Source organism: Chlorocebus sabaeus, chromosome 24, assembly GCF_047675955.1.
Source record: "Chlorocebus sabaeus isolate Y175 chromosome 24, mChlSab1.0.hap1, whole genome shotgun sequence".
Taxonomy (NCBI): Eukaryota; Metazoa; Chordata; class Mammalia; order Primates; family Cercopithecidae; genus Chlorocebus; species Chlorocebus sabaeus.
Window position 1 is genome coordinate 43,971,444 of NC_132927.1, and position 20,715 is coordinate 43,992,158.

General features: G+C 50.5%; 2 protein-coding genes across 5 annotated transcripts in view; one reads left to right on the plus strand and one right to left on the minus strand.

The window, feature by feature from the left end:
- Nucleotides 1-20,715, plus strand: part of PLEKHH1 (pleckstrin homology, MyTH4 and FERM domain containing H1) — a 55,964-nt gene that overhangs the window by 20,794 nt on the left and 14,455 nt on the right. For 2 of the 4 annotated variants that reach the window (XM_007987074.3, XM_073011095.1), the window contains 12 exons: nt 1,495-1,557; nt 2,966-3,115; nt 5,292-5,375; nt 7,615-7,696; nt 7,798-8,555; nt 14,414-14,492; nt 15,240-15,331; nt 17,256-17,406; nt 17,639-17,781; nt 18,787-18,897; nt 19,313-19,399; nt 19,751-19,912. In XM_007987074.3, the coding sequence (XP_007985265.3) occupies nt 1,495-1,557; nt 2,966-3,115; nt 5,292-5,375; nt 7,615-7,696; nt 7,798-8,555; nt 14,414-14,492; nt 15,240-15,331; nt 17,256-17,406; nt 17,639-17,781; nt 18,787-18,897; nt 19,313-19,399; nt 19,751-19,912 (1,962 nt within the window). The remainder of the gene's footprint in view (nt 1-1,494; nt 1,558-2,965; nt 3,116-5,291; nt 5,376-7,614; nt 7,697-7,797; nt 8,556-14,413; nt 14,493-15,239; nt 15,332-17,255; nt 17,407-17,638; nt 17,782-18,786; nt 18,898-19,312; nt 19,400-19,750; nt 19,913-20,715) is intronic. The other 2 variants (XM_073011097.1, XM_073011096.1) reach the window with 2 other exon arrangements.
- The window catches only part of PIGH (phosphatidylinositol glycan anchor biosynthesis class H), a 58,432-nt gene that overhangs the window by 11,981 nt on the left and 25,736 nt on the right, over nt 1-20,715 (minus strand). The gene's annotated exons all lie outside the window — the stretch shown is intronic.

Here is a 20,715-nt window from a genome sequence, read left to right on the forward strand (position 1 = left end):
GGTCCAGGCTGAGGGGAGAAGGTTGAATAGCCAAAGAAGAGGCCAAATCCTTAGAGAGGAGGTTGGGCTGAAGCTTGGGAAGTGAGGGGCACTGGGCCTGTCCAGCCTCGTGGAAGGCGCGGCTGGGATGCAACGCCTCTGGGACATGTATGAAGCATATGTGTTACTCTGGGGCAAGGCAGGCTGGGGAAGGAAGTAGCGGTCCCAGCTAGGCTGTGGCACATGGTGTTAGACATGAGAGCGGGATGCATGAATTTGCTCTGCTTCTGTGGGTCCTCCATGTGATGGTGTACAGTTGGGCAATAGACAGTGGTGCCCTGGCAGGGGGAGAATGGGAGCTGACATCCAACGCACACTTCACTTACCAAGCCATGAGCTTGAGAAACTGCAAAGAGATGCCGTGTAGGCTGTGGGCTCGTGCGCGGCTCTTTAGTCTTTAGCTTAGATCTGGTACCTGAAGAGCCTCCACGTACAAGAACTTCGGTCCCTTTGCTTGGCCCACTTGGTGTAATTTCCAGAATTTCCATGCTCCTCAGGCCTGAGTGACACACCTCTACTGGCAGCAAGACAGAATTTTTATGTTTTTAATTTTTTTTTTTTTTTGAGACAGGACCTTACTCTGTCGCCCAGGCTGGAGTGCAATGGTGCCATGTCAGCTCACTACAGCCTCAACCTCCCGGGCTCAAGTGATCTGCCTGCCTCAGCCTCCCGAGTATCTGGGACTACAGGTGCATGCCACCACGCCCAGCTAACTAGAGAAGAAAAATTTTAGTAGAGACGAGGTGTTGCTATGTTGCCTAGGCTGGTCTCAAACTCCGGGGCTCAAGTGATCTTCCCGCCTTAGGCCCCCAAATTGCTGGGATTACAGGCGTGAGCCACTGTGCCCAGCTCACAAGATAGAATTTTGAAAAATGTATCTTGAGCCTCTCTTTCTCTTTCTAGTTCTTTAAGATTAAAGAAATCAAATAAGGTGATAGCCCTGAAGCCCTTACAGGCAGAGGTGTCCTCGACTGTGGGTGAGGAGGTATTCGTCCCCAGCCAGAGATATTCTGAGTGGGGAGAAACGTTCTCTATTGATGACACAGGGTGGGCCCTATGGGAGCAGCGGCATGGCCCCGCCTTCGACCCAATGCTGACAGGAAAGGGACCTCGGGAAGGGGAGACTGGAGCCAGGACAGGGCGGGATGCTCAGAAAGAATGACAGTGGAGCTGCTGCCCTCCTCAGACACCCTCCATCAGGACAAAAGAGCTGGGCCTCCACTCCCTCAGCAGAGGGGACAGCAGCCACGGGCTCTTCACCTGCCCCATGAACTCAGGATTAGGGAGCTGAGAGTTGCCTTGAAAATCTTTACCCTGACACTCTTGAGCCACTTGAGATGGGCACTTGAAGCCTGGCCTGTGTGCAGTGTGTGCACAATTCTCTAAAGGGCCTTGATGCCATGTTCATAGTAGGGACATGGCACCTACATCTCCCCTTTCTCTCTGGCCGAGCAGATGCAGGAGCTGGAGCAGAGGCTGCTGGAGGCAGAGCAGAGAGCAGAGAATGCCGAGACCCAGGTAACCAGGGGAGGGGACTGTCGGCCCTTCCAGGCCCTTCCCATGGACACAGGTGGACACAGACATCACCAGCAGTGCTGTGTTATACCTGAACAAATGAGTGTGCATGGAGCTTTCTGTGGGAATGGAGTCTTTGGGTAAAGATCCACATAGCAACTGGGTATAGTATTCCAAATAGGCTGGACTATGCTATGGTAACAAATTAAGTCTGAAGTCTCAGTGGTTTATCACATTTAGTTCTCACTCATGGAACTTGTCCATTGAGGGTTAGCCAGTGATTCTGCTTCCACAGTCACTCAGGAATCCAGGTTAAAGGAAGCTCGCCTATCTTACAGCTGGACCATTTGGAATACACAGCCTTCTTGGTTGCCATGGCAAAGAAAGAAAGCTGGATGTCTGTGCACTAGCTTTTACTTATTTTTAAAATATATGTATTTTCATTTTTTATTAGAGATGGGATCTTGCTGTGTTGCCCAGGCTGGTCTCAAACTGCTGGGCTCAAGCTATCCACCCACCTCAGCCTCCCAAAGTGCTGGGATTACAGGCATGAGCCATGCACCTGACCTTATTTATTTATTTATTTATTTATTTATTTCTAGAGACAGGGTCTCACTATTTGCCCAGGCTGGTCTGAACTCCTGGGTTCAAGCAATCCTGCATCAACCTCCCAAAGTGCTGGGATTACAGGTGTGAGCCACCACACTCACCCTGCACCAGCTTTTAAATACTTCAGCCCAGCCAGGTGCGGCAGTATGCACCTATGGTCCCAGCTACTTGGGAGGCTGAGGCTAGAGGATCCCTTGAGCTCAGGAGTTTGAATCTAGCCTGGGCAATATAGCAAGATCCTGTCTGTTTTTAAAATTTTTTTAAATAAAAAAATATATATATACATACATACTTGAGTCCAGAAATGATGCACCATTTCCACTTGGACCCCATTGGTTGGATCAATGACATGGCTCCATCTAGCTGCAGGAGGGTTGAGAAATATGAGGCAACACATGGCTGTCCAGTGAACAGTAAATATCTCTACCATGGTGGGGTTGGGACAGTTGCTCTCCTAGGCTGTTTGTCCTGCTCAGTTCATTTCTACTGGGATCCACAGAGGTCAATGGCACAAGACCAGCTGCTTTTTCCACTTATCGTCTCCTCTGCCCTCCTCGTACCCATCTCTCCATTACTATGACCTAGAGTAGCCAAAATGAGTTTCTTCTTTGTTAGTCCTTCTTTTGCTCAGATTGGAGCTTTATAAACGATAATTGGATTAATTGGCTCAGACTGCCCTGGGTAAGGGCTGTGCCTGGGAGTCACAGCCTGGGGCATCAGAGGGTGTCCCATCCCACATTACTGGCCACAGCACACCCCGTGTGAATGATGGGAGATACTATGAGATCATTGTACTTTTCAGGTGGGTGTCATGGAAGAGAAAGTAAAACTGTCCAATCTGAAGAATGTGGACTCTGGGGGGAGCCTGCACCGGAAATACCAAGAATTGCTGAAAGCCATAAAGGGCAAAGATGAGCTCATCAGCCAGCTGGAGGCTCAGCTGGAGAAGCAGGTAAGGGCTCATGCGCAAGGGAGCACCATGCCCTCTTCGACATCTGTCCTGCTGGCCCCCAGCTTCCTGAGCTGGTCTGCTCAAGCCCTCGAGTGCTGGGGAACTCGCTTCCTCCTGAGCCTGTTCTTTTATGTGGAAATTTCATTATAGGAAGGGCTGTTCCTCCCACATCTGCTCATTAGAAGCCAAGCAGGGGATAGAGTAGAACAAGGAGTTTGGAGGCAGACTGACCTGGGTGTGAAGCCCACCTGTAGCACCTGCTGCTTCTGACAGTGGGTAAAGCTTTTAAGCCACTGATTCTTATTTTAGACATTTATAAAAGAAGGGTGGAAACACCTCATAGGGCTGTTGGGAGAAGCATCCTGTGTGAACTGTGCCTAGCGTCAGGCACGTGGTCAGTACTTGGTAAGGAGAGCTTTTCTTTCTCCATTCTGGCCTTGTCGTGCCCTGCCAAGATGAGACACTTGATACTTGGCTGTAGTATGATCAGAGCTGCGCAGAACTGGATGGTCAGTCATGGCCAGCTGGTTGCCCAAAGTTTCTCAATGAAGCTGAAGAGGCAGAGACCAAAGTTGCTGCCTCCTCAGAAAACCAGGGTCTTCCCTCCTGAGCACATGGAAGCCCAGGAGAGGCCACTGCCCAGCATTTCTGCTCCACTCGGCACCTTTGCTCCTGAGAGGACTTCTGGAACATCCTCCTGCCAGTTCCTGTGTCCTGCCTTCTCCCCTTCACAATCCCACCAACTCCATCCCAGTTCTGTCCCTTTCCTCTGCCACTGACCTCACCTACCCAGCTTTCCCCTTGTGCCAGAGTGCCATCATTTCCAACTCAACACCCCACAGTCTGGACAGATGACTTTTAATTTCCTACACATGCCTTCTCCATGTGGGATCCTGATGGTGCCTTCCAACCATCATGGGCAGATTCATGTTTACCCATCAGCATTCATCGAATAGGCCCTTAATGGAGGTGACTTTGTATGCTGTGAGGTACCATGTGTTCCTGAAAAATGATGGAAAAATAGAATTTTGACACATGGAATCTCTGACCAATTCTTCCATTCATTTTAGACATACCTTCTCTTCTGAGTAGCTCATAGTTAGAAGCGGCAGCATCCTGGGGGTTGGTGGACAAAATGAATCTTGCTAAAGCTCCTTAGGTCAGAAAAAATGTCATTTTACAATCGGAATCAGTAGGTCAAGATCATAAAAGAAAGGGCACTGTTTTGTGAGTCAAGAGACCTGGTTTTAGTACCAGCTGTGCCATGAATGGACAGAGGCAAGTCATTTGTTGCCATAGCCTTAGTTGCCACAGAAGTACAAAGACAGTATCAAACCAGGTTAGGGTCAGCCAGCTTTTTCTGTAAAGGTCCAGGTAGTAACTATTTTAGGCTTTGTGGGCCACAGGTCTCTGTTGCAACTGGTCAAAGCTGCTGTTGTAACATGGAAGCAGCCACAGATAATACATAAATGAATAAGCATAGCTGTATTACAGTGCAACTTTATTGACAAAAACAGGTCTGGTTGGGGGCAAGCAGATGGAGGACTGGATTTGGCCTGAAAGCCATTGTTTGCCACACCTTAAACTAGATGACCTTTAAGGTTCTTCCAGCTCTGAAATACTGAGAGTCTGACGTCTGACGCTGGGATTGCAGGTGTGAGCCACCGTGCCGGGCCAGGCTGCTCCTCTTTAGATGCAAACCTTTTCAATCATCTCCTCTTTTGACTGTTTCATGGAAATACCTCACCTATCTGCAATTTCACCTTATTTTTTAATTATAAAGGTAATACATACATGCTTATAGTAAGAAATACAAAAATGACCAGAGGACTATAAAACAACAAGTCACCTCTCTCTCCCTCCCCAATCCTTGATTTCCACTCCTCACTGTTAATGTTGCTTGCATATGGAAGCACAGCGTTCTCCTTCCATGGCAGGGATGTGCCGTGTTTATTCAGCCAACCCCTTAGTGGTGAACACTTCGACTATTTCCAGTTTTGAGTTTTTAAATTTTGTATTACCTTATCAAATAATATTGCAACAAAGATTTCTGCTCACTGGCTTTGCGAGGTCAGTGGCATGCACACTTGACGTTTCTTCTCGGAGTCTCCCACCTCCAGTCAGTCACTCTCCTGGTGACTGTTGGGATTAACAGAAGGCCCTCTCTTTCTTGTAGAAGCAGATGAGAGCAGAGGAAGCAAAAACTGTTCAAGAAAAAGCTGCAAAGATCAAGGAATGGGTGACACTCAAGTTGGCAGAGGTGGGTTGGAAACTCATCTTGGCGGCCTTCCCTGACCCCTGGAGTTTCCTGCCCCCTTCTGTCTGGGGTGCCTCTGCTGACCTTTGTTCTGTCCAGCACTTGTTCTGCATTCAGCCTCCATTCTGAGACACCGTGGTTCACTTCCCCTTTCCTTTTGTCTTGGTTGGGTCTCCCTGGAGCTCCTGACTAGCTTGGTGCTGGATTTAAGTTTGGGAGAAGGAATGTGTCTCACTTCTGAAAAGCCCCCTCAGTTTCTTTCTAGGAAGCCCACACAGGCCATCATCCACTCGCTCCACTGTCTCTTTTATTATTTATTATTATTATTTATTTATTTATGAGACAGAGTCTCGCTCTCTCGCCCAGGCTGGAGTGTAGTGGTACAATCTCGGCTCACCGCAACCTCCACCTCCTGGGTTCAAGGGACTCTTGTGCCTCAGCCTCCCTGAGTATCTGGGGTTACAGGCGTGCGCTACCATGCTCAGCTGATTTTTGTATTTTTGGTAGAGACAAGTTTCACCGTGTTGGCCAGGCTGGTCCTGAACTCCTGACATCAGGTGATTCGCCCACCTCGGCCTCCCAAAATGCTGGGGTTACAGGCGTGAACCATCGCACTGCACTACTTTCTCTTTCATCCTCTTAGTTCTTTTTAACTATTTGTATGTGTGTGGTAAAATATACATAAAATGTACCATTTAAGTGTACAATTCAGTGACATTAAGTACATACACAGTGTTGTGCAGCCATCACTGCTATCTATGTCTAAAACTTTTCATCACCCCAAACAGAAACTCTGTACCTGCTAAACACTAACTTCCCATTCTCTCTTCCCCCAGCCCCTGGCAACCTCTATTCCACCTTCCTTTTCTATCTTCCATTTTTGTAGTTTATCACATGTTGTACCTTTGTTTAGGAAACTCAGGACTTGAAGCTACAGTGCTATAGCAAACAAACAGAAAACAACCTCCTTCTAAATAAAAGGAGTGGGAATTGCAGTTTGGAAAAGGTCGAACATACTTTTTTTTTTATTTTCTGAGACGGAGTCTCGTTCTTGTTGCCCAGGCTGGAGTGCAGTGGCACAATATCGGCTCACTGCAACCTCTGCCTCCTGGGTTCAAGCAATTCTCCTGCCTCAGCCTCCTGAGTAGCTGGGATTACAGCTGGGATTACTAGCCACCATGCCTGGCTAATTTTTGTACTTTTAGTTGAGACGGGTTTCATTATGTTGGCCAGGCTGGTCTTGAACTCCTGACTTCAGGTGATCCACCCACCTCAGCCTCCCAAAGTGCTGGGATTACAGGCGTGAGCCATCACGCCTGGCTGACAAACATACATCTTTTCCTCTGTGCTCCCCACACAAGTGGTTCACACCTGCAGGAGGGTATCGGCTCATTTTGCCTTCTATCCCCTTCTTTGGATGCATATCTCAGGTCACCTGCTAGGCTGCAAGTTCTTGGGGACAGAACTGATGCCTGGCTTGCCTGCATATTCTCACAGTCCCAACCTTGCTAAAAGATACTCAATAGAAGTGTGTTGGACTTAATTTAAAAGAAAATGCAGGCTGGGGGCGGTGACCCATACCTATAGTCCCAGCAGCACTGTGGGAGGCCTAAGCAGGTGGATTGCTCGACGCTAGGAGTTTGAGACCAGCCTGGCCAACATGGCAAAACCTGTCTCTACAAAAAATACAAAAACTAGCCAGGCATAGTGGCATGCACCTGTAGTCTCAGCTACTTGGGAGGCTGAGGTGGGAGGCTAAGGTAGGAGGATGGCTTGAGCCCTGGAAGCAGAGGTTGCAGTGAGCCAAGATTGCACCACTGCACTCCAGCCTAGGTGATAGAGCCAGACCTTGTCTCAAAAAAGAAAAGAAAAGAAAATGCAGCAGCCAGGCACAGTGGCACATGCCTGTAATCCCAGCACTTTGGGAGGCTGAGGTGGGCAGATCGTTTGAGTCCAGGAGTTTGAGACCAGCCTGGGCAACATAGCGAGAGCTTGTCTCTACAAAAAATAAACGAAATTGGCTGGGCCTGGTGGTGTGCATCTATGGTTCCAGCTACTCAGGAGGCTGAGGTGGGAGGATCACTTGGGCCTGGGAGGTCAAGGCTGCAGTGAGCCAAGACTGCTCCACTGCACTTCAGTCTGGCCAACAGAACGAGACCCTTTATAAAAAAAAAAGATTTGAAAAAGTACGTCTAAACCTGTAGGCTGGATGTCCTAAATCTTCATTTTTCTTTTTGCTCAGCTTGAGATGGAGAATCAGCATCTGAAAAGCCATAATCAGCACCTGGTGGAGCAGGTGGGAGCCCTTCAAGATGCACTAGAAGGTAGGCAGGCCAGGGTGTGCAGGTGTGCGGTAGGTGTGTGTGGTGGATATGGGGCTGAGCTACAGGAGCTCTCAATGTGACTGTTTTTACCCCAACCACAGCTATTCAGATAGCTCCTTCACGGAAGCTGCTGGTGCCCCCCAACGGAGCTGCAGAGCAGGATTCGGTCCCTTCAGAGCCGGGAATCCAGCCTATGGGCCAGAACAGTGGCTCCCAGGCCCAGGGTCTGAAGGCAGCTGTGCTTGCACCTTCCCCAGGTGCCCTGCAGAGCAAGGACTCTGTTTCTGAAGCAGCAAGCCCCTTGGAGGATTCTAGTTCCAGCACGGTCTATTCTGGGGAAATGGTAGAGGCCAAGCCCCTTCAACCTCATCTGGGAAGAGAGGGCCCTCCCCACCAGCCATGCATGAAGCTTCGTACCTTCAGATGTGGTTCAGCTTCCTGGGGTGAGGGTCTGGTTACTGCCCAGAGAGGGATGCTCCCTGGGACAAAGACCTCTGCCAGGGAGGGTGGCCCTGGCAGCAGTCTGACCCTACCAAAGGTGCGGGCTCCTGGCACCCCACGGGACAGCATCCAGTTGACCAAAAGGCACCACAGCCAGCCCCAGGTGGGCTGTGGGCACTTTGACCGTGTGGTGAGCATTGAGATTGGGACCTTCTCAGCCCTCCACCCCTCTGGCCTTCCTGAGCTGGAGTCCCGAGCTAGGTACCGGGAGGAACCAGAGAAGATGGAGATGGAGGAGCCACCCCCAGCAGGGAAGAATGAGGAAAGAGAGAGCCCGAAGGCCCTTGGAGCTGAGCTGGAGGAAGTGGAGCTGGGTAACAAGCCACCAACACCCCCGCTGCACCAGTTTTCATCCTGGGTAAGAGGCAAGCTCCGGGCTAGGCAGAAGAGCAGAGCTAATGACAAGAACACTGCTGGCTGAGCACAGCCATGCACTGAGCAGGAAAGGAGGCTGCTGGCATCCCCATGGTGGCCGTGGCAGGCAGGTACCATGGAGCCTGTGGAGACCACCCAACCAGTGAGGGTCAGAGCTAGAATTCAGAATGATGTGAATGGCAGTTGACTGTCATCTCCTGAGTGCTCACCGTGCACCATACATCAAGTTGGGTGCCTTGCATACCTTTTCTCATTGAATCTTTGTGAGTCTTTCAGATGGTCTGGTATAATGGTCAAGAGCATAGACCCCAGAAGCAAACCACTAGGGTTGAACTGTTAACTATGTGACCTTGGGCATGTTACTGAACCTCTGTGCCTCAGCTTCCCTATCTATAAAATGGGGACAATAGTACCTACTTTATAAGGTTGTTATGAAAGTACTTACAGTAGTGGTTCACAGTAGGTGGTAGGTAAATGTTGGCTCCTTTCTCTTTCCCCTTCTCCTTCCCCTTCCCTTCCCTTCCCTTCTTGCCCAGGCTGGAGTGCAATGGCGCGATCTTGGCTCACTGCAACCTCTGCCTCCTGGGTTCAGGCAATTCTCCTGCCTCAGCCTCCCAAGTCGCTGGAATTACAAGTGTGTGCCACCATGCCCGGCTAATTTTTTTTTCTTTTTTTTTCTTTTTGAGACGTAGTCTTGCTCTGTTGCCCAGGCTGGAGTGCAGTGGCACGATCTTGGCTCACTGCAAGCTCTGCCTCCTGGGTTCTCCTGCCTCAGCCTCCCGAGTAGCTGGGACCACAGGTGCCCACCATCATGCCCAGCCAATTTTTTGTATTTTTAGTAGAGATGGGGTTTCACCATGTTAGCCAGGATGGTCTCGATCTCCTGACCTCGTGATCTGCCCGCCTCAGCCTCCCAAAGTGTACTTTTTATAATTTTAGTAGAGACGGGGTTTCACTATGTTGGCCAGGCTAGTCTCAAACTTCTGACCTCAAGTGATTCACCTGCCTAGGCCTCCCAAAGTGCTGGGATTACAGGCAACTGCACCAGGCCAGCTTCCTTACTCATAACATTGGATAAAATGTCTTGACGTCTGTCTGGTAGAAATATTTCAGAAACAATGATCTGGTTGGTGGCCGGGGTGGGGACACAGATGAAGCATAACTGACCACACCTCATTAATCTTTGCCAAGCTGGGCAATGGGCACATGAGATCATTCTTTTTTTAATTAAGACAGGGTCTTACTCTGTCGCCCAGGCTGGAATGCAGTGGTGGAGTCTTGGCTCACTGCAACCTCTGCCTCCTGGGCTCAAGCAATCCTCCTACTTCAGCCTCCTAAGTAGCTGGGACTCCAGGCATGCGCCACCATGCCTGGCTAATTTTTGTATTTTTAGTAGAGACAGGGTTTCACCATATTGCCCAGGCTGACATTTTTTTTTTCTTTTCCTTTTTTTTTTGAGACAGAGTCTCGCTTTTTTGCCCAGGCTGGAGTGCAATGGTGCAATCATGGCTCACTGCAGCCTCAACTTCCCGGGCTCAAGCAATTCCCCCACCTCAGCCTCCCCAGTAGCTGGGACTACAGGCATGTACCACCATGCCCAGCTATTTTTTAATTTTTTGTGGAGATGGGCTCTCACTGTGTTGCTCTGGCTAGTCTCAAACTCCTAGGCTCAAGTGGTCCTCCCACCTTGACCTCCAAAGTGCTGGGATTACGGGTGTGAGCCACTGTGTCTGGCCCTGTGTCTGACATTTTCCATGATAAAAAGTTAAAATAAAAATGAGACAGGCTATAAAAATGACATTTCACAGGTCACCAGTGAAAATGGCCTGCGGGTATTAAGGGCTTCACACAGAGCCTGTGGGAAGGCTCCTTTCCTTGCAAGGAGTAAGGTGTGGTTTCTCCCTTTTACAGGTCAGGAAACCACTGTTCCCCACAGACTTAGGTACTTCCCCAAGGTCATGTGGTAGTTAGTGAGGGAGCCAGGCTTTATTTATTTTATGACAGTGTCTTGCTCTGTCACTCAGGCTAGAGTGCAGTGGCACAATCACAGCCCACTGCAGCCTTGTACTCCTGGACTCAAGGGATCTTTCCATCCCAGCCTCCTGAGTAACCGGACTACAGATGCACGCCACCACGCCTGGCTAATTTTTAAAATTTGTCGTAGGGATGGAGTATCCCTATGTTGCCCAGGCTGGTCTCAAACTCCTGGCCTCAAGTGATCCTCCTTCGTCAGCTACAAGAGCCACCTCACCTGGTCTGAGAGCCAGGCTTTAAATGTAGTTCCAGCTGCTCTGAAGCCCAGCTCTCACACTCCAGCTGTACTTCCTCTTAAGGGACATTGCCAGAGCAAATGTCAGTCTTATTCATGGGCAGACATCCCCTCCACATATGCTGCTGGGGTGTGCAGCAATACCATGGGGGACATCTAAGCATTGGCTCCTGGCAGCAGGAGGAAGGAGGTCACTTGGGAGAGGGGGTAGCATCAGGGTGGACTCACCCCACACCACTGCTCGGGAGACTTATATTTTCAGCAGTACCTCCCAGGGCCTCCTTTTGAAATGCTGGTTCTAAGCTAGGCGTGGTGGCTCATGCCTGTAATCCCAGCACTTTGGGAGGCTGAGGCAGGCAGATCACTTGAGGTCAGGAGTTTGAGACCAGCCTGGCCAACATGGCGAAACCCCATCTCTACTAAAAATACAAAAATTATTTGGGCACGGTGGTACGCACCTATAGTCCCGGCTACTTGGGAGCCTGAGGCAGGAGAATCGCTTGAACCCGGAAGGCAGAGGTTGCAGTGAGCTGAGATTGCACCACTGCACTCCAGCCTGGGCGACAGAGGAGACTGTCTCAAAAACAAAACAAAACAAAAAAAGCAAAACAAAACAAAACAAAGAAATGCTGGTTCAGGAGGCGCATAGCCCTAGACTTTTGGGCTATATCCTTGTCAGTGACTGTTGACCAGCTTCTGGTTGTTACAAGGACACCTGGAAGACTGGAGACCCAGTTGAGCCAAGAGTGGGGCACATCAGGAAGACTAGGAGATGGAAGAGCACTGGTCCCCTGGGCTGCTGGCCCTCTTCTTGCTCTGGCGTCCAAATGCAGAGGTTGGGAGCAGGGAGCAGTCAGCAAGGAACGTGCAGCTGATACCAGAAAGAAGCGTTGCTCCCTTTGCCATTTTGCCAAAATACAGCCATTCACTGTGATAGCTTAAGAGTGGGTCTTGGGCCAGGTGCAGTGCCTCACACCTATAATCCCAGCACTTTGGGAGACAGAAGCAGGTAGATTGCTTGAGCCCAGAAGTTCAAGGCAACCTGGGCAACACGGCAAAACTCCATCTCTACCAAAAAAGATACAAAAATTAACTGAGCATGGTGGCACATGCTGGTAGTCCCAGCTACTCAGGAGGCTTAAGTAGAAGTTAGGTTTGAGCCCAGGGAGGTGGAGGTTGCCATGAGTCAAGATCTTGCCACTGTGCTACAGCCTGGGTGACAGAGCCAGATCCTGTCTTAAAAAGAAAAAAAAAAAAAAAAGAGTGGGTCTTCTCTATCTGAACAGGTTAAGAGTGTGTGTGCGAGAGAGAGGGTGGAGGAGGAGAGGAGGAATGGGAAGATGAGGAGTTATTCTCTCCTCTTGTTCTGTATAGAAAGCATATCAGATAACATTCTCCCCAGGAACCTCAGCTGAACTCTGGGATGAAGCATTAAGGGGCAGGGGCAGGTCTTCCCATAGACCCTCCCTGCCCCCAGCTAGGCCCCCAGGACCCAAGAATCAGCCAAAAGAATGTAAGGAGATCTCATCCTGTTTGCTATCCCCTTTGTAACTTGCTCCTGGGGAAAACAAGACACAATGCTAGCTCCTTCCCAGGCCCCTGAGGCGTGATCACTCCTGTTCCAGGGAGGGCTTAAGAAATCACAGTGGCCAAACAGCCCAAGCCTCTCTCTCTCCCAGGCAGTAACCATGGGGGGGGGGGGGGGGGGGAAATGGGGCAGTAACCATCTGGAGGGGGAAAAAAAAAGAAATGTCAGAGGACATTTCTCAATCTGAGGGTATGAGAAATACTTATGTACCTTAGAGTTTGGAAAGCCCTTTTTTCAGTTAATCCTTAAAACAACCTTGTGAGTTAGGCATTAGATAACCTTTTGCCAAACAGTTCTAGGTTTTGTTTCACCTAAATCCTTCAAACTTCAGTTTCATTTCCTCTGCAAAGTTAGAGGCCTGTCCTTGGTTAAATTCCACCACCGCTGTGGGCAGAAATAATCCTTTTTATGACTAATTTTACTTGGGCCTGGTGTATCTGCCCTACACGAGCACAAAAACTCCCTGCCCTGCTGCAGGGCCCTCCTTGGCCTCCTTCCTCACTGCCTCTCTGTCTCCTGCCTTGCCACCCCTCCAGTGATCTCAGCGTCTCATGGCAGCACTCATCAGCTCTGCCCTCTCTCCTCCCAGGTGCCCCAGGGCTGCTGCTCTCCTCTGGGATACACCCCAGTAGGCACCCACCTCCCTTCCAACACCATCTCCTAGCCCATCTGACCCCACGAGGTGACAGCACATCTAGCTGCCTCCCTGAGCCAGCAGGGCATTCCTCCAAAGGCTGACCAAAGGCTCAGTGGAGCAAACAGATATAGAAGGTGCAGGGAGCCATGTGGGTTGTTTATGAGCCATCGGGGCCATTAGGAAAAGCTCCTTTGGCCTTTGGCCTGTGGCCTACTTCAGACCCAGGACAGGCATTCTCCCAGTGTCTTCTGCATGGGGATGCTGGAGAACTGTTGGGCAAAATAGGCTTTGTAGATGGGCCCTGAAGCCTAGCCATGATACGACATTATTCCTGCAGGGGAAAAATGTGCCCTAAGTTCCCACATACGTTCATCACAGCACTGTTCACAATAGCAAAGACACAGAATCAACCCAAGTGCCCGTCAGTGGTAGACTGGATAAAGAAAATGTGGCATATATACACCATGGAATACAACGCAGCCATAAACAGGAATGAGGTCATGTCCTTTGCAGGGACATGAATGGAGCTGGAAGCCATTATCTTCAGCAAACTGACATAGGAACAGAAAACCAAACACTGCATGTTCTCACTTACAAGTGGGAGCTAGACGATGAGAACACATGGATACAGGGAGGGGAACAACACTTAGCGGGGCCTGGCAGGGAAGGGTGGTGGCGGGAGAGTATTGGGAAAAGAGCTAGTGCATGCTGGGATTAATACCTAGGTGATGGGTTGTTAGGTGCAGCTGACCACCATGGCACACGCTGACCTATATAAAAACCTGCACATCTTGCACACGTACCCTGGAACTTAAAAAACAATTTTTTTAAAAAAGAAACAATAGAGAATTTTTTAAAAATGTGCCCGAAGTTCCAAACAACTGGCTTACAAAAGAGCCCTTGTCGGGTGGCCCCAGTGGCTTCTTCATTATCAATATCCCTCACTTCTGGCAGAGAGATCTTGAGACCCAACGGTTTCTAAAACGGGTAGGATTTAGAGCAACAGGTTACTGACCCATCTTCTCTTGAACCTCCTTTGCCCCAAAGGTGAAGGGTGGAGGCAAGACAGGGAATTGTTGGGCACTGATTATATTCCAGGTGTTAAATGCTTACATTAAGTATTTCATTGATTCTCACAGCAGCCTGAAAGGTAAGTATTATTCCCCCCATTTAGAGCAGAGGAAAATGAGTCTCAGAAATGAAGTAACTTGCTCAAGATTTATTAGCCAGTCACTGCCCCCCGCAGGTCTGCCCACCCCCAAAGCCATGCTTTTTCCTGCACATGCCTGGACGGGGCGGGGTGGGCATGATGCTGGGCCCTGACCCTCTTAGGACCTCGTGTTTCAGGAGAGCCGGATCTACGCTGTGGCCACATCGGGCATGCGGCTCTCAGACGTGTCTCCCAGAAGTAATACTGCCTGCTGCGGTGAGTTCCACATGTGGGCACTTAGGGCACATTTTTCCCCTACAGTGAGTCCCCACGTGACGCTTGGAGGCACCAAACACCCAAGGTGGGCAGGGTGGGCAAGCGGGGAGGAGAAGACTCCAAGCAACACCCAGGGCCAATGTTGCCTGGCACCCTGTTCCCCTCCCCAGCAGGTGAAGTTCAGGTGAAATCACAGCAAGGCCCACCTAGGAGGGAAAGGGAAGTCGTACAGGTTCAGCCCATCACAGGGAAGTAGCCAGTCACAGAGCTGGAAGGGATCTGAGGGGGGCCTCCAGCCCAACCTCCCACCTGCACAGGCTTCCCTTCTGCAGTGCCAGGGCCGTGGGTGGGAGGAGTCCCAAGTGTCCTGATTTACATGGACCCCACTCACTGGCTCCTCTCCAGCCAGCCACCAAATCTCCACAAGAGGGGCTGTGGGGTGGTCCCATAGCCGCATGATTTGTAACTCACATCTGCAACGGTGGAACACTGTGCAAACGTCATAGAGGAGAAAATGGTTAAAGGGTAAGGCCTTTGGATTCTATTGTGAGGGATCCTTTACCACATGGAGATCATGGTCCCCCAAGTGAGTCAAGGGGAGAAGATGAACAGAGCCCTGGCCCCCCTCTTGAGATCTGTCACCGGCTTGCTCCTGGAGGGAATGCCATCTGCCCAGTTCTCTGCTTCTCCCACGCCTCTTCCTGGGTTATGCCCTTGAGTAATCTCATTCCTCTCTTCCCTGCTCAGCTTCAAGCCCTCCTGCCCTTGCTTCCCCTGGGTCTTTCTCTGGCCTGGTCTACAAGAATGTCACTGTGCCTGTCTACACAGCACTGAAGGGGGTAAGAAACTGCTGCACAAATAGGGGGTGTCTCATCAGCAAACACCCCTGGCCTCATCATCCAATGACCGGGGCAGGGCTCTAGGGCCAGGCTTCTTTATTTTATTTTAGTTTAGTTTATTTTTTATTATTATACTTTAAGTTCTAGGGTACATGTGCATAACATGCAGGTTTGTTACATATGTATACTTGTGCCATGTTGGTGTGCTGCACCCATCAACTCGTCAGCACCCATCAACTTGTCATTTACATCAGGTATAACTCCCAATGCAATCCCTCCCCCCTCCCCGCTAGGGCCAGGCTTCTGCACATGGTTACCCTGGCCAGGGAGCTCAGCCCAGCATATGTCATTTTGTTTTATTGTTTATTAGGTTGTTATTATAAAAATTCTACATTTACAAAAATTTGAATCAGTATGAATGTGGACAAGGTAAGAAGGTTAAGCCTATGCCCGCTGTATGGGCCTCCCCGTCTTTTCTCATGTCTGCCCCACTCCCCAGGTCCCAGAGGGCAGCAGGGCTCCTTCTAGAATTATTTAGGTATATTCCAACTTATATTCCCGTAGTGTCATTACATTTTAAAAACAAAAATCAGATATAATTGCAATATTTTCATACATATTTTTGTCTCTGTTATTGGTTTGTGAATCTAATAGTAATACTTGATAAAATTTTTTATAGAAGAATAAAAAACCAAAAGTGAAATTTCCCCTCACATGGCTTTTCCCTAATTCGTAAGCCCAGAGGAAGCTGTCGTGAATGGTTCAGTGTTTATTCAGTAAGGCCTTTTGATGCATTTATAAATATGCAGCACATTCTCACTGTCTCCTGTGTGCACACAAAAGGTGCTCATATACATGTCATTCTATGCCTTGCTTGTTCACCTAACCACATGAATAACCACATGTCAGCTTATCCTTCCCTACCTCCTCTTTTTTTTTCCAAGACGGAGTCTGGCTCTGTCACCAGGCTGGAGTGCAGTGGTGCGACCTTGGCTCACTGCAACCTCCACCTCCCGGGTTCAAGCAATTCTCCTGCCTCAGCCTCCCAAGTAGCTGGAACTACAGGCACGCACCACCACGCACAGCTAATTTTTGTATTGTTAGTAGAGACGGGTTTCACCATGTTAGCCAGGATGGTCTTGATCTCTTGACATTGTGATCAACCTGCCTTGGCCTCCCAAAGTGCTGGGATTACAGGCATGAGCCACCGCGCCTTCTATAGGTGTCCAGTACCCTTGGTATCGAAGCACCGTAACTATTAATACCTAAAGCTTTCCTCCAATGATAATTTAGGCTGTGTCCCTATTTTTCTCTAATATGAATGTTGCCATGAACATCGCTGTGCACATATGTCTTTGTGAACTTATATCTACATATTTCTGTAGGACAGAGTTCTAGAGGTGGGATTTCTGGGCAAATTATATGCATGTTTTAATTTTTGGGACAGGTACTGCAAAATTACCTTCTAAAAATGCCTTACACACTAGCGTTTCGTTTTCCTCATGTTCTCCCCATACTCTCACCAACACTTAGTCACTTTAAATGTTTGCCAATGGAGATGCAATCATCGATTGTTGCGACCCTACACATTTTTAAAGCTTGCATGGCACACTTGGTCTGTGGTGTAGCTTTTGGGCCCCCTAGTGGCAAGGAGTGAGGATTACAGTGGGCAGGCGTTCAGTCGTGATGGGCAGCTGCTTTGGGGACCGCAGAAGACGGTGTGTGGGAAGGGAGGCCTGAGAAACATGGAGGTCATGACACAGGAGTGAGGCCAGGAGGGACCTTACACTGGACAGTTGTCTGTTCAGAGTCCTGGCTGGGGGTTGGCCACACCATGGGCGCTTGGAGCAGGAGTGCAAGCTGCAGGGTGGGAGAGGACTGTTTTGCAGCCTGAGCTGCAGTGAGGGAGGGGCCTGTCTTGCAGAGAGCCACGCAGATCAGCAACATGCCCTTTATGGACGAGTCCTCTGGGTCCGACGATGACTGCAGCTCTCAGGCGAGTTTCCGAATCTCAGTGCCCTGCTCTGAGTCCAGGAAGACCAGTGGACTAGGCAGCCCCCGGGCCATCAAGAGAGGTACAGAGAAGGGGAGCAGGGGCAGGGTGTAGCAGCAAGGAGTCCCTCACCTCTTCCCATGGGCACTTGAACATGGGGATCCCCACTTGATCTGAGCTCATGACCCCCCAGCAGCTCCACCCCCAGCCCCAGAAAGCGGGTCCCGGGTGGGTGGTCAAGGCTCAGCAGCTCCCGGGCTGCGTGAGTCAGGGAGGTGTGGGACCCGGGCCTTGACTCCTCCTCCCTCGGCAAGGCGTCTCCATGTCCTCACTGAGCTCGGAGGGTGACTACGCCATCCCCCCAGACGCCTGCTCGCTGGACAGTGACTACTCAGAGCCTGAGCACAAACTGCAGCGCACCTCATCCTACTCCACCGACGGGCTGGGCCTGGGCGGGGTGAGCCGGGAAACGGGCGGGGGCAGGATGGGAGCAGAATGTCAGCAGAGGCTGCTGGGACCCTCAGCACAAGACACAGGCAGTAGCCGTCTGACCTGAGGGGTCCCTAGAGCTCGGGGATGGGGACAGGGGGCGTGGGCTGGGGGTGTACAGTTATGGAGTCAGACACAGACCCCACGAGGAAGGAAGGAGGGAGCCCAGAGAGCTCCTGGAATACCAGCAATGGCCAGTTACTGAGAGCCTGCTGTGGCCCACCAGGCCTCATGAGGAGTTTTCCATATATGACTTTGTTTTATCACCTGGAATGCTAACGCAAGCTAACATTTATTGAGCTCTTAGAGGGCACCAGGCACTGTGCTCAGTTTGCAGGCATTGTCTCATTTGTCCTCACAATCCTCTTGGGGTCATTAGCCCATTTTATGGATGAGAAGCCTGAGGCTCCAAGCTGTGCCACTACATGCCAGGGCTAGCATCCATCCAGATGTAATTCCCCATCCCTTGCTCACACCTCTCTACTGCCCCATCATCTCCCTGGCTCCATGACCCTCCAGTCCCGCCTGGCTGGTGTGTCCATGGTCGCCCAGACCTGCCTTGCCCTCTCCCTGCTCTGTGCTGCCTGGAATGGCCTTCTTCCTCGTCTCTGTCTTTGAGGGAGTGGCTGACCTGTCCTAACAAGGCCAGCTCAAGGCTGGCTCTCTCCTGAGGCTCTCGCTGGCCAGCCTCTCCCTCTAGCAGCCCCTGTTCTGCTACCTTCTCATAGTGAGGTCTTCCCCAGCTAGCACGGGAGCCCTTCCTTGGCAGGACCACCCATGTTTTATTTAGTCCTCCCTGAACCGTAGCAGGGTATGGTATTCTGAAAATACACTGAGTAGGTACTCAATAATTTTGTATTTCATTGATGACAGAGTAGTGAGGCAGCTGGACCACTTGGATCTGTGTGATGTCTGGGAGCCCTGAGTGATCTCCCCTTTCTTCATCTTCCCCCTACACCTTTCCACCCCTCAGGAGTCACTGGAGAAGTCAGGCTACCTGCTGAAAATGGGAAGCCGGGTGAAGACGTGGAAGAGGCGCTGGTTTGTCCTGAGACAGGGACAGATTATGTACTACAAGTCCCCGGTGAGAATCTCCCTGCCCAGCACTGCAGTCGAAAGGACTCCACGTCACATCCTGGACTATGTCAGATGGGATGGAGGAGGGGGAATGTGGCCCAAGGCCAGAGGGCAAAGGTCTGGCAGGTGGGGAGAGGCAACCTCACTGGACACCTGAAGCTTTGAGCCACACTTGGGGACCTAAGCCTGGCCATGAGTTCTCAGAATGAAATAGGGAGGTTCTCAGAAGGACCCATGTTCCTGATTGAGGTTCCATTTAGCTATAACCAGAATCTAGAATAAGTCACCCATCATAACACAGCCGGAATGCTGGGAGTCGTGTTTCCCTTTGCTTCTGACCTGGAGGAAGAGCTAAGGGTAAATGAGGTGCTCCGGAAAGGCTCCACATTCAGTGGCTCTCCTCCCCAATACTTCCTGTACAGAGTGATGTCATCCGGAAACCTCAAGGCCAAGTGGATCTGAACTCCCGCTGCCAAATTGTTCGAGGGGAGGGTTCACAGACATTTCAGGTGAGCATGCTCCTAGCTGCTAGTATTTTAGACAGAGAGGTGCTGGGTTTGGATATGGCTATGAGTGAAACAAAGATGGGGCCAAATGAGCATGAATGAAAGACTTTAGATCAACATTTGGATGTGATCCTAACTTTGAGTACAAGAAAGGAAGATGAGATAGAATATGAGAGATGGAGTGAAGGAAGGAGAGACAGGGAGGAAAAGATGAGGAGGAAAAGAAAGGAGGGAGCACTAAGGCAGGCAGAAGGCCGGACCCTTGGGTTCAGGGACAGGTGCCACCTCGGAGCCAGGTCCCGGTTACTCCATTCTCCCAGCGTGCTGCCCCCGCCCACATCTTGCCCTCCACAGCTCATCTCTGAGAAGAAAACCTACTACCTGACGGCCGATTCACCCAGCCTGCTGGAGGAGTGGATCCGAGTACTCCAGAGCCTGCTGAAGGTGCAGGCCACCGGGCCTCCAGCTCTGCCTCGGGGTGGCACCAAGCCCACCGTGAAGGGCTGGCTGACCAAGGTACAGGGTGGGGCTGATAGGGCAGGAACGTGTGCCTCCTGCGAGTCAGGGGAGCGAGGAGCGGGGTGCCGAGGTTGGTGGGGTCCCCCTTATACAGGGTTCCTTTCTTTGGGAGCCTCTTCACAGTGACTCGCTGGCCAGCCCTCAAACATGGTCTGGCCACACAAGGTGATGGCGAGTGATTCCCTGGAAACAAATCAGGGTTGTCGGAACAACTATTCTCAAGACAGAGAAGGGAAGGGATTATCTTGTATCCATTTTGAGGTCATTAGGGGCTGTCACCCACCCACACCTTGTACCCACCTCAGTGTTAATAATGGGAGGAAGAGACCTGGGTGAGGTAGGTATGGCCCCTCAAAGACTTAAAGCTTAAAGTATCCCAGGCCTGCCTGAAAGACATTTTTATTAGGGCTCTTCTGGTTGAAAAGAGCAGAGAAGTAGTTGTTAATCCCAAGAAAATGGAAGTTAACAAGGAAGTACATTAGCTAGACCAGAACACCAGCAGGAACCAAAGCGACTTGCACTCAGCAAGTTCAGGGCTGGCAGGCTCGCTCTGTGCCTCTGCTTCTCATTCAGTCTGTTTATGTCATTCTCCTCCACCCGTGTGCAGCTTCTGTTCCCTCATGATGCATAGTTGCCCAAGGGCTTCAGCCTGCTGTTTTCCCTCCCTCCCTCCCGGCACCCTGACAACTGTGGCCTCTGCCATCTAGCAAGTTCTTCCCATTTTCATATGCCTGGAGGGGACATCTGATTGGCCTGGCTAATCATTTCATGGCAGGTCATAGGTCACAGAATAGCCCATG